Below are 12,652 nucleotides of genomic sequence, written 5' to 3'. Positions count from 1 at the left end.
ATCCCCCCCCCCCCCCACCCACGTGCATACATGCTGCTGTTTGGGCTGTGAGGTGTTATTGCTAATGATGTTGGCTTGCAGTTCTTCAGGTGCGTGCCCCACCAGTTTCTTTTCCCCATTCAGTTCTAAGTGTTGCTGTTGGAGGAGTACTTAGTTTCGACATGAACGAGCGGGAGCGGGCAGGCGCAGTGGGCAGTCAATTCTCTGAGGAGGCGATGGAGCCCGGGCCAATTGACGACAGCCTCAGCGAGCACATGCGTCGCAGTGCTTCTGTTGACGGAGAGTCCCCAATACAACTTCGCGGGGATCCATGGCGGTTCTCGGTGGGGTTGATATTCTGCATCATATCCATGTCCAATGCGATGCAGTGGATCACATTTTCCTCCATTGTGGTTGAGGTGCGCATGTATTTTAACATGACTGCAGTGCAGGTGAACTACCTCACCACAACCTATGTCATTGCGTATGTTGCTATTGTGTTTCTCAGCTGTAAGCTATACGAGGTGACTGGAGTAAAAAACGGAATTGTTGTTGCGGCTCTGGCAAATGCCATTGGTGCGGGACTCAAGATTGTGGCACTATATGCGTGGCCAAACATGATTCTTCTGTTCATTGCGCAGGTATTTAACTCCATGACGGAGGTTCTCGTCATTGCCACACCGCCACTTATTGCAAATCGCTGGTTTCCCGAGCGCGAGCGCATGGTCGCTAACACTATTTTGAGCAGTGCCCTCAACTTTGGGTGTGGTGTCGGTGTGCTTCTCCCAACATTCTTCGTTACACCTGATAAACAAGAGCAGCGTCACTTCGCCAACTTGTTCTGGTTTCAATTTGGCATATGTGGTGGAGTTTTGCTGCTGGCTATCTTCTTTATTCCGGCACGTCCGCGCTATATTGCAAGCTATGCCGCAGCACGACAGCAAAGGAGCGAGGAGAAGAGGCTGCAAACCGTCCGTGATATGATGCACCGTCGCGAGAGTCAGAAAAGACAACCACACAAGGAAGAGGTGGTGCACAATCAAGCGGAGAATGGGGGGGAGGAGGAGGAGGAGGAGGGGGAATACGAAGTGCAGCCTATTAACGTCTTCTCCACCATTATGGACGCACTCCGCATGTTGCGCAAGAACCCCCCTTTTGGCTTTCTTATGATTGCAAGTGCAGCGGAACTTGGTCTTATCTGGGCCGTCGCCACTGTTTTGCCACAGTGTCTTATTCCCTTCGGTGTGACTGAAGTGGAGAGCGGATGGATCGGCTTCCTGAACCTCGTCCTCGGCACCGTTGTTGCGCCGTTCTTAATGCCCCTTATCGAACGGAAGCGCCGATACAAGGCTGTGCTTGTCTGTATTGGCATGATTTTGACCGCGAATATGTCCGTTTTGACGCTCTGCCTTGCGTACGGTCCACCCGTACATGAAAACCGGATATACTACGTCCTTGTTGCGTTTTTATTTTGGGGTGGCATAGCAGGATTGTGCCAGAACTTCATGATGCCGATTATGTTTGAGTTTGTCATTGAGCTTACCTTCCCAATGGCAGAGTCAACGAGTGCACCGGTTCTGACGTGGTCGGCGTGTCTGACCAACCTTATTCTGGCGATTGTTTTTGGGGAAGTGCTCGGCAACGACCCGACCCAGGGTGATGCACTCAACGTGTTTGTGGGGGCAACAGTTGTGTGCTTTATAGGCGGCCTCGCACTGTTGCTGGTGTATCCGTATAGGCGAAGGCAGGAGTACGAGCTGCTTATGAGGGAGCGCGACGAGGCTCGCTTGCTTTCACGGCAAGAGCGGGATGCTGAGAGGGATGGGGGTAGCGGAAATGTGGAAAAAGGGTGAGTCACAACGGCTGAGTTTTCAGTTGAAGCGGGGGGTACCTACTTAGTTTGACTTTCTACACATATATGAAAAAAAAGTGCTGTTTAACACCCTCTCCTGTTTTATTTGAAACATCTCCTTCCAAGCGTGGGATTGCAGGCAACAGAAAGATGGCTATTCAAACGTCATCCAGTCTCCCAGAAGGAGAATGCCATAATGCAAACCTGTTCAGTATCGCTTGAAGCAAGAATCACGGGGATAAGTGAGAAGGACACTTCGGTGTGAGAAGGGACTTGCAAATGCATACGTATAGACTTGAACACACACAGACATATATATATATATATGCCAATAAGAAGCTCTATTCACCGCCTGAACTGAACGCTTTGTTTTCAGTGGTGGTTGCACAATTCCTTCATCTTGCTCGTCGGATTCCTCTCTAAATGTATGGCTTTGTTCGTTTGTACAGGTTTTCCACTAACAAGCATCTGTACAATCAAGTCAGCTCGGAGAATTCCTCTTTTCTCTTTCCCTTTATGTGTTTCTCTGTGTATCAGGCTCTAGAGAGGCGTGACAAGGTCCGTTTACACGAGAAAAAAGTGTTGGGTGCGAATGCCACAGACGTTGATTTCCTCTTCTTCCCATGTGGCAGTGGCGGCTGCACGACCAGAGCAACAGGTGAGGCGTGAAGACAGATACAATGAAGAGGATGTGATGCAGCAAGGGGAAGAGCAGTGTCATGTGGGGACAATGGACAGCATTGAAATCGACTTTTTCACAGACGATTATGCCAATGCCACTGCGTCTGCAACGAAGAGGACTGTCGGAGATGCGGAGTGTGACGATGACACGGAGACGAGAATGAATGCAACAAAAAAGACTGTACAGCTGTTGCACCGCGAGGGCGCAATGCAGTACAATGTGCTGGCGGACTGTGATGTGTGCCTGCAGCTGAGAGGTGGGTCCAGAGATGGGCGGGGCGGGACATTCGTCTTAAACATTCCAGCGGCTATTTCGCTCTCCCCACCCTCACAAGCAGATATACCATCAGCAAATGCTTCTTCTGCACTGCCAACCAGTTGCGCATCTAAATACCATGCACAGGAGGTATGCGGAGAAGAAGCACCCGATGCATCAAGCCGGGGTGGGGCCGCGTGGTCAGGCCACTGTTGCACATCGAGTTGGAACGATAAGACACCGAATGGGGATGAGGAGGCGGCTTACGACTCTTGTTTTGTGAAGAGCTCTATCCAAAACATGCCGCTGGCTCGAAAAGAAGTCTGTGCTACCAATGATGATGATGGAAATGACGCGTACCACAAAAGTATGGATCCTGGCGACTTGTATTCTGAAACCACTTTGTCGTATGTTATGCATTTGCCGCCTAAATTTGTGCTTGGCCTTCGGCTGCCATCAGAGGTGGAGGGAGCCCTTGTGGCCCACTACGAAGGGGAGGTGTTGATGTCTCTACCGCCGTCTCTAGAATGGCTCTCAGCCTTTGTTTACACGGCAAATTTGCGTTACCGGATATTTAATTCATCATCCTCTTCCTCTTTGGTGCCTGTAACACCCGAAACGCCTCAAGGGCTGATGGAGGAATCTACTGCTGTGGCAGTGCTGGAGGGTATTTGTATTGCATCCCTTAATGTGGTGGCTCAAATGGGACAGTTGCGCCGACACCGGGCCCGGTGGAAGTGCAGCGCTGACGCAACATCAGCGGCGCAGAACGACTTGATGTGCGACAGTGGCCTCTTTTCTCCGACAGAAGTGGAACGAGTGCGGAGGTGGCTGCAGCGCTACATGCCCCCCGAGGTCTACAGTGGCGATGATAGCTGGCGTGTGTCTTGCCAGCAGCAATGTAACTGCTTTTCGTGGCCTTCTGCTGTTGAGGTTGTGTTTCATGTTGCATTGGACCTGGCACAGGCTCTCTTTCCCTCTCTAGTGCTGGCGCTGGAGTCTGCAATCCTCGTTGCGCTGCAGCCACTCCTTGAAGCACGCGGTGCTGAGACACTGGATGCCTCTGCGCTTTTCGCCACCAACGCCACATCCGCAGTCAACTCTTTCTCTTCTTGTTCGCTGCGGCTGCCAAAGAGACGTAAGCACGCTGTCATGTTATTGACACAAGTGCCAACAGAGTGGTACGGATGGTGGCAACAGAATTCTGCCCATGAAGGTAGTAACAGTCACTGCTGCACTAGCGCTATCGCCGCTTCAAGGATCTACGCCGCTGTCCGGGTACTGCAGTGCTTTACACTCACTTACACTCAACACGTTACCGGCGCGGTCGATTTTGCCAGTGACGGGGAGGAAGAGTGCGAGCTGGCACATTTTCTTCTTTCTGCTCCAGCACTTTTCACAGAACTTTTACTTGACCGTGAGGTAACAAGTGTTCTCGAGCGCGCCGTAAAGGAGATGGGTCTGTGCTCGCGCACCTTGATGGAAGAAGAAGAGTATGACGAGAAAGTTATGCGGTCGCCTCCGCGGCTGAGTCATGCTTTGGTGCGTTGTTTCTTTGTGCTGGTGTGTTGGCTGACTTTCCGCCCCACAGGGTACTCGCAGGCCGTGGCGCGGACATTTTTTGGACAACTCCTACGCCTTGCTGCCTCAAAGCAGGAACAGCGGATCCAGCATCTGCGGGGGCGAGATGATGAAGAGCGGCTGCCGTTCCTTCTGGCTGCCTGCAGTTTCTCGTATTTCTCAGTGGCCTCCACACTCCTTCGCAAGTTGCGTGATCGGTGCGGGGCAGCTCGTCATGTGGGCTATCATGAGAGCAGCTCACGAGTGAATCCCTGGCGGCAGCTGCGCCACGGTTTGGCAGCAGGCGGTCTCCTTGTTTCCGATGATGACCGGACAACAAACACATCATGCAGCCGCCGCTCTGTGGGCCCCTTTCGGTCTACCGCCGTGGCGGCAGAGACAACTCTTGCCCATCAGCTACCGGTTGTGTTGGACGCCACAGCAGTCAACGACGTCGCCACCGCAGCCGCCGCCACTGCTGCCGTTGAAATGCCTGCTCATTCGCTGCAAACCCTCCGCCACGTCATTCGCAAAATTCGCCCAGTGCTCCGCTTACTTGAAAAGGACGTGTTTGTGGGGCAAAGCGAGCCTGGTGATGCTGCAGTTGCTATTCTTGGCACCAAGCGGTGCCGTGAGCAAGAAGGAGCGAAAGATGTTTCGATGTTCTCTTTGGCGGGTCAAGGTCCGTGCTGGCCGAAGCTTTGTGTATCGCCGTGTTACACCCGACCAGACATCTTCACTTGGGAGTGGCACATGGAGTGTAGCGAGTCCAGTGATGATGATGCGACAGGCACCTCTCCCAGCAGTAGCTGCAGCGGCGGCAGTGTTGCCAGGCGATAAGCATACATGCGGATTGAAGACAGATAGCACGGCGCCTCCACAGGCTGACTGCGAGTCGCTTGGCCCGATGGGCCGCACAGAATCAGAGTAAAGGACAGATGTGTAGCTTTTATGTGTTTTTCTTTTTTTGATTGACTACGGGGGGCGTGATCACCGTTATGAGATAAGCAGGCAGATGATTATTTGCCTCTGTGAACCTGTTTCGTGTGTTCAAGGATGATTCTTCTTCTTGTCACGGCGACAGATCAGCCTTGCCCATCTTCGGTTATACACGCAGAGAGAACAGAGGAGAAGAGAAAAGAGAAGAGCGCATCAAAAGCAGAGTTACACTGCTATACTCGCACATGAAGTGAGATCTTTTCGTCCGTTAATTGTTTTGTTTCTGTGTTATTGGAAGGTTGGCCCTTCCATTTCCTGGTTTCCCTTGATTTTTATTTTTTATTTTTCTCTTTCCGCAACACAGAGCGTATTTTTCCTCCGTTTTGTCGCGGTATCTTCTTTCGTCTCTTATCTTCGTTTGTTGCCTCTGCACTTTCCTCTGCGATTCGTAGCTTCTGAGGGATTCATCCTCATTGCTTCGATCTCGTACGTGTCCGAGTGTGTCGAGGCGTGCCTTTTGTTTCATTTGCTGTGTGGTGTGAGATGCGATGAGTACGGAGGTATGTACTGCAAGCTCCAGATTTGCCTGCTGCTGGATCATGATTTTTTTGGGTTAATTATGTCATACGTCCCTCGCGTCTTGATCTTTCTTTCTTTCTTTCTTCCTGTCTGACTGCTTCTGTGAGGCAGGTTTGCCGTGAAGAGTCATGGCCTGCGCGATCGACACGAACGACACTCTGGCATGTGTGTACTCCTGCCTCATGCTGAGCGATGCGGGTGTCCCCGTCACGGCGGAGAACATCGAGGCGGCATGCAATGCTGCCGGTCTGTCGGTGCGCAACACCCTCCCCATCCTCTTCGCCCGCTTCTTGGAGAAGAAGCCGCTTGAGAGCCTCCTCGCCGCGGCCCTGACAACGGCCCCGCAGGGTGGTGCCGCCCCCGCTGGTGCCGCTGCTCCCGCTGCGGGTGGCGCTGCCGCTGCTCCTGCTGCCGGAAAGAAGCAGGAGGAGAAGGAAGAGGAGGAGGACGACGATATGGGCTTCGGTCTCTTTGACTAGGTATCTGTCGGAGTCAGACTGTGCTGCAATGGGTCCCACGGTGTGAACTGTGTGCTTTCCTTCTTTCTTTCGTTTCTTTTTATAATGATTCTGTGCTTTGGTGTTGGGAGAATTGCTGTTTCAATTCATACTCTGCCAGGTGTGCTGTGTTCGTGTGCCCTCTAACTGCTTGTCTTTTTTTTTCTTCTTTTTTCCCTGCATACTACTAAATTGAAAACATCTGAGAAGCCGCTCGCTTATTGCACAAGGATTGTATGTGCGAACGCGTCGTGACGCATCCCGCGCAGGAGAGAACACTCTCGCCGTTTTTAAGGTCGCTGTGGCCGTCAGATGCAGCGGCTGAAGAGAACGCTGAAGTCATGCATCGTGTGGCTCACTTGGAGGGATGCATTGAGCGCTGCCAAACCGTAATGAACACGGCTGCCCCCGTTTTGAACAGCCCCAGATGTCACTCGGATGACGGTGTCACTGCGCTTCAATTGTGGAAAAGCCTGGAGGCCGCTGAAGCGGAACTGACGGTCGCGCTCTCTCACTTGGCTGAATGTGACTCAAGCGATCATAAGCGTTTTTCCCATGTTATGTTTCTTCTGTCTAACGGCAATGTTGTCGCTGCGCAGGTACAGAACTTGAAGCGGCGAGTTCTGGGCTGCCTCCATTGCCTCAGGGAGCGAATCCAACATGAATCAGAGGCATTGACTATGGACCCTGTGTCTGTGGCATCCCTCGAGCGTATTCTAGGAAGCACCAATGAAATCAGTGCAGAGCTGCAAGAACGCAACGATCATTATCTTTACCGTGCTCTTGCGTTGCAAAAGGTATTACTTCTCTCTGCAAAGGGAGAGGACGACATAATGCTAGATGGGATCCCAAGCAGTCAGACCAGGGAAGGACGCTGGAGCGCAATGTTGGGCGCCATCCTCGGATCTCATGGGGATGCGGCGGAGCGAACAAAGGGAAAAGAAACCGTACCAGATGCCTCTGAGGAGGGCACTTCTGCGGCAAAGAATTCAAAATCGATTGCCGATAAGTTTACAGATTTGCAGCTGATGAACTTGTGTGTAAATGCCGCTTTTGCGGCTTCCACCTACAAGCAAAACATTGTTGCGGCGTACGATTTTGCGCTTGTGTTGAAGTTGTTTGCGATGAAATGTCACGCTGTGGAAGAACTCGTGGCAACAGTCCTCTCGCTGCGTCTCGAAAAGGATAAGAGGCTGTCTGCGGAACAAGTTGTCAATGAAGGAGAGCTGATAGGCGGAGAAACAGAGGAGTGGCTCACCTGTACCTTATCGAAACTGTCTCCCGAAGTGTTGCCGCAGCGATTCATGCTGGAATGCGGCAAAGTCATGCCCTCTTATTGGATCTCAGTCGTCTTTGTGTCGCTTCTGTGGAATACGGCCTTTTGCTTATGGCGGAACGGTCACGTGGGAGTGGCATACCGGTGGCTGTGCGCTGTTGATGTGGAGCGCTTGCGTCCCATTGCCGCCGCCGCCGCCGAAGATGAAGGGGATGGAACGAGTACGATGTGTGGTCCGCTGGCGTGGCAGTACATCGTTCAACACGGCAGCCAGTGTGACAGTAAGGCAACACAGGAGGAGGAGTTTACTAAATCAGAGATATCGCATAGTGAAACTCAAAGGCCATCGCGGCTTCGCCATCTCTTGCGCCGCGTGGCTTGCCTCCGTGATTTGTGTGCTCTACTGCTCCACAGTGCCACACCTGAAGACGTGCTTTACCTTCTCTTGCACCTAGACAATGCCCTGAAGTGGCAGCGCCGTCGTATGGTGCATGACGGCCACGTGGCTCAGAGAGGTGAAGACGCAACGGCAGATGTGTTGGCTGTTGTGTTAATTCTCATCGAGCACTATCTTTCTAGACGCGCGGTACAGTTCCTTCACTCCACGCTGCCGCCGTCATTGTCACTATCACTGCCAGAATCTGCACCAATGACGGTCGATGCGGCGGTACGGCACGCCAGCGATGAGCTTATTTCATTTCTCAGCGGCAATGCATTGTCAGGTATTGATGAGCTTGAGCAGAAGGGAGTTCCACTTTCGTGGCACGTGAGGTATGATGATGAAAACGACGACAATGACGGGAACAACACGGTACCTGGTGAAAACAACACTAGGCCGTTGGGACCCACCTGGCTCACAGTACAAGTCTTCGGCATGACGCAAGCCTTTGTGTCGGGTTTTCGAAGCAGCGACTTCTTTAAAAGTGCCTTGTCAATTGGGGAACAGGGAGGTGACGAGCACTTGACATCGCAAGAGACTGCAACGAACAATTGGACGATACGGTCCGTGGCCTTTCCGAGCAGCGTGCAGGGCACCTCGGATCTCTTCACTAAAGGTGTGGGTAGTGTATGGGGAGTGAAAGGTACTGATGTTTCTAGGTTAACTGAAGCAGACAAACAACGAAAAAAACAGCAGGAGCAGCAGTGCTTTCTAGGCTCATTGTTGGCACACCAGTACAAGACACCTAAAAGTTCTGCAGCGGGGTCTGCGCAGGCAACACTTTGGTTTCCCTCACAACAGGAGAGCGGTGTCTCACTTTTATCGGGGGAAACAGTAAGCTGCGGTCACGGCGACAAATCCAATGAGGTTTCGCTGCGGCTGTTGGTCATTGCGTGCCGATACAGCGATATCCAAGCGCTTGTTCCGTTGCGTCACCAACACGAGGGCGAAAGTTCAGGTGAACTTTTGCAATACGTTATTCCTGAGCTCAACAAAGCCGTTGACACCTTGGTGAGTGAGCTTAGTCGTCGTGTGGAGCACGAATGGTTGACAGCGTGGCGCTGCAAGCGGGACCAGAGTGCCAGTCGGGCCTGCACCGCCAGTCTGTTGGAAGCGTTGGTGGAAGGACTCCAGTCCTGTGATGATGCCCGCGCCCGCAAAGGTAGTTCTGTGACAGCTGTGTATGGCGCGCATCGCGGCTCAGGATCTGCACAGGCCACCGGCGGTGACACCCTGGCGGGGGAATCTCCTGGTGATGATGGAAGCAGAACTGTGGGCGGTGACAGCGAGCCAGCAGATGTGTGTGAGTTGCCATCCTCGGCGTACGTGCCATCCCTCGACTTTGACTTCTCCGCCTTTAGCTCGAGCTCGCCGGAGGCACTGTGGGCCACACGGCAGCTTGTAGAGGAACTGGAACGCCAGCAGGAAATAGTGGGGCAGTCTTCTGCTGGTGGTGGGGATGGTGCGCCACCCAGCAGCAGCAGCAGCAGCAGCACGCAAGGTATTAGTGTCCTCACACCTGCGGCTCGTCAGCTTCTTCATGAGCAGCTGCCGGTCGCATGTCAGTTCTTACCGTGGCGTCTCATTTACAGCACCCGTTTCCACGGGCTCAGCTACTCTGCCATGATTGGGTCCAGCCAACGCGCGGCGGATGCTGCCAAGAAGTGTGGCCGGTCGTCGCCGATGCTTCTTGTTCTGGAGCTGGTTAGCCCAACGGAGAGAGCGTCTACCGTAGATGATAAGAGAGAGAAAGAGGAACGAATTGTGATCGGAGCGTATTTGTCTGATGCATTGCATTTGGGCACGCGACGGTTCTACGGTACCAGTGAAACCTTTGTTTATCAGCTTCTTCTTCCTGCATCATCGGGTTCACCGCAGCTGAAAACGTATCGCGCCACACGAGCTAATCAGCACTTCATAAACTGCTCCTCACACTCGCTGGCCATTGGCGGGGGAGGAGGGTGTAGCATCTTTCTTCTTGACTCAGTGATGCATGGCTCTACAGCAGCGTGCGCTACATTTGCATCACCCCCACTGACACTTTGGAGCGCATCATTGACATCGAACGTATCACGGTCAGCAGACACAGCAACATCAGAGGGAGTAGGAGCTGGTGCATCGGCTATCAGTTATGACTTTGATGTGAAGACGGCAGAATTGCTGGTGCTTGGGGGATAGGAACAGTTGGGTTTTGGTGGTGGTGGTGGTGTATACTAGCTTTCCCCGCCCCCCGCCCCCCTTATTGTTATTTGGTAATTCATCACTTTTCATCTTGCGGCCCACATTGTATACTTGATGCGGTTGATACACAAGTTTTTGTTTTTTTTCATTTTGTTGCTTTTCTGTGACGTTGCTGCTACTGCTTTGATGTTGTCTGCAGCCTGCAGGTGTGTCATTCTGCATTTGCGCCCGAATGCCAATGTGCGTTGCCAGACTCTCTCACACACACACACACACACACACACACTGCTCCCCTTGCTTGTCTTTGCTCCGTCTGTCAGGCACATAGCACGCATCCAAACTTTTCAGCAGGCGCAGGAGGCAGAGAAGCACAAACAGCCAGGAGCCAGGGAAATCAGAAGAGAATCACCCAAGCAGAAAACAGAAGGGACGAGGCGTACATAGAGAAACGAAAAGGGCAGAAACAAGGCAGGGAAACGAGACGAAGCACAAAGGACCCCGCCAAACCGAGCGAGATCGAAAACAAACAAACGAACAAGGCAAAGATTGTGGGAGTGGTGGGAAAGCAAAGGACACAAGGGTTTAGTAAACACCCACACAGCCACTTACATTCGATACTCCTAGAATTTATCGCTCCTGGCTCTTCATTCTGCAGTCTGCAACCTGGAGGTTAAATCTCTGACGTCGAGAAAGAAGAAGGAATCAAACAAAGCACAGAGATTAGTTTAGGAGAAAAGACTTTCAAGCGTGCGTGCTGCTTCTTTACAGCATTTCTATTATTATTATTTTTTTTTTAGCTTTACCCCTATCTAGTGTTTTCCGGACCATATCTCTGAGAAACGAAAACATTTAAAAACAACGAATGAAGGCAATTACTACCACTGCGGACCAGATCACATCGCAGCAGTCGTGCAGTGTTGCCACTCCGCACCCGTCTGACAGCAGCAGCAGCAGCAGCAATAGAAACAGCACCCGTAGCAATGGCCGGCACGTAGGTCACATTCCGTTGCTGTCTGTGTTCGAGTTGCGCACCCCACGTGCTACAGGCAGTGGCCTATTCCTGCCGCCACCGATTGCGCTTCTTGCGCCGGGGCGACGCCAGGACCCTGCGGTGACACGTCTCCAGGCTGCATTAGCCCAGGGTGATAACACAGCCAATGCTGATGACAGTGTCAAGGTGCTGCTGCCATCGTCGTCGCGGACGACAGTGGCAGCCTCGTCGCCGAGGAACAGCTTATCACTTGGTTACGATGATGATGCGCCCTCCTCCGACCAGTCGATCTCATGTGGTGGATCTCGGGGGTGCTTCTTTAGAAACACAAAAAGTTACACGGCGTCCACGCAGTACTCACCGGGTTCATTTGTGTCAAGGGATGACGACAACGACAACGATGAGGAGGACGACGCTAGGACGGCATCAACATCAGCCGTGTTGCCGTCGGGTTTTAACATGGGCAATAACTGTTACAAAAGCTGCTACTGGCTCTCTGAGCAGACAGAAGAGCGACAGGAGTGGCAGCCTAGAGAAGAAATCATTAATATGCCACAAGCCTCGGTATTTAGTCGTCATCCTTTGTTACATGTACCTCAAAATGCTGACACCGGCTTTGGTGACAGCAGCATTTGTGGCCGCGGTGTCTCCGCAGCTACTGCGGCTGGTCACACAACAGAGGGTCAAGACGATGCTGGGGATGTGGTGGAGGACGAGTTGGTGGATGTGCTTTCTCACCACGATGACGACGAGGTTATGGGAGTTACTGCGGAGGGAGAGTTCATTTACCGGCGTGACGTCGCTGCAGACATGGGGCGACAGCGTTGTGCGTGTCTCTGTCATTTTTCTGAACACTACCGCGCTGAGAGAAACGATGGCTACGTGGAGCAGCCCATTTTTCCCACGGCACCACAGATGCCCACAGAAAATACGCTCTTCTGCACACCAGAGAGGAGCGTCTTCAGCACTGTCTTGAGCAGTGCAACGCAGCTCCAGCAGCAACAGCGCGACGGACTCGCCGTCGTTGCGGCAAATGCGGGCACCACACAGTCCCCATCACCACCGCCAGCCTGTACGACGATCCCCGTGTGGCGTGGCAGAGTCAGCGGCAGCAGCAGCAGCAACAACACGAGTGGAAATACCACTGCATGGAACAGGAGTGATGTTGAATTTTGCTCTCTCCTACTGCGCTACCGTAATCGCGAGAACACCGAGGAACTGGAGCACCGTGAATTGGTGGAAGCCGTGGACGAATGGCGTGACACGCAGCGCCGCTACCCCGTTGAGGCACTGGAGAGGCGCCAGCAGGAGCAGGAGATGCATGGCCTGCCCCCGTTTGTCCTCCGCTGGTAAGTTGTAAAGAAAGGAAGAAAGAGGTATGGATTGCGAGAAGAGAGCAGGTGGAATTAAAAAAAAAAAAAA

The 12,652-nt window shown here is 52.7% G+C and overlaps 5 protein-coding genes across 5 annotated transcripts; all 5 read left to right on the top strand.

The window, feature by feature from the left end:
• Positions 1-161: 161 nt before the first annotated feature.
• DQ04_00041280 (MFS transporter) lies at positions 162-1,832 on the top strand (the record flags this gene model as incomplete). The annotated part of the gene is made up of 1 exon (XM_009307957.1): positions 162-1,832. One exon carries the CDS (start codon positions 162-164, stop codon positions 1,830-1,832), a length of 1,671 nt encoding a protein of 556 aa, XP_009306232.1.
• A 591-nt stretch (positions 1,833-2,423) lies between these two features.
• DQ04_00041270 (putative PTP1-interacting protein, 39 kDa) lies at positions 2,424-5,168 on the top strand (the record flags this gene model as incomplete). Its single annotated transcript, XM_009307956.1, has 1 exon — positions 2,424-5,168. One exon carries the CDS (start codon positions 2,424-2,426, stop codon positions 5,166-5,168), a length of 2,745 nt encoding a protein of 914 aa, XP_009306231.1.
• Positions 5,169-5,974: 806 nt separating this feature from the next.
• DQ04_00041260 (putative 60S acidic ribosomal protein P2) lies at positions 5,975-6,325 on the top strand (the record flags this gene model as incomplete). The annotated part of the gene is made up of 1 exon (XM_009307955.1): positions 5,975-6,325. The coding sequence occupies one exon, from the start codon at positions 5,975-5,977 to the stop codon at positions 6,323-6,325; it is 351 nt and encodes a 116-aa protein (XP_009306230.1).
• Positions 6,326-6,579: 254 nt separating this feature from the next.
• DQ04_00041250 (conserved TLD domain protein) lies at positions 6,580-10,236 on the top strand (the record flags this gene model as incomplete). The annotated part of the gene is made up of 1 exon (XM_009307954.1): positions 6,580-10,236. The coding sequence occupies one exon, from the start codon at positions 6,580-6,582 to the stop codon at positions 10,234-10,236; it is 3,657 nt and encodes a 1,218-aa protein (XP_009306229.1).
• An 865-nt stretch (positions 10,237-11,101) lies between these two features.
• DQ04_00041240 (hypothetical protein) lies at positions 11,102-12,583 on the top strand (the record flags this gene model as incomplete). Its single annotated transcript, XM_009307953.1, has 1 exon — positions 11,102-12,583. One exon carries the CDS (start codon positions 11,102-11,104, stop codon positions 12,581-12,583), a length of 1,482 nt encoding a protein of 493 aa, XP_009306228.1.
• Between the last annotated feature and the right edge of the window lie 69 nt (positions 12,584-12,652).

Source organism: Trypanosoma grayi (genome assembly GCF_000691245.1).
Source record: "Trypanosoma grayi strain ANR4 Tgr_4_V1, whole genome shotgun sequence".
In the NCBI taxonomy this organism is placed as follows: Eukaryota; Euglenozoa; class Kinetoplastea; order Trypanosomatida; family Trypanosomatidae; genus Trypanosoma; species Trypanosoma grayi.
This window is presented reverse-complemented; position numbering and strand designations above follow the sequence as displayed.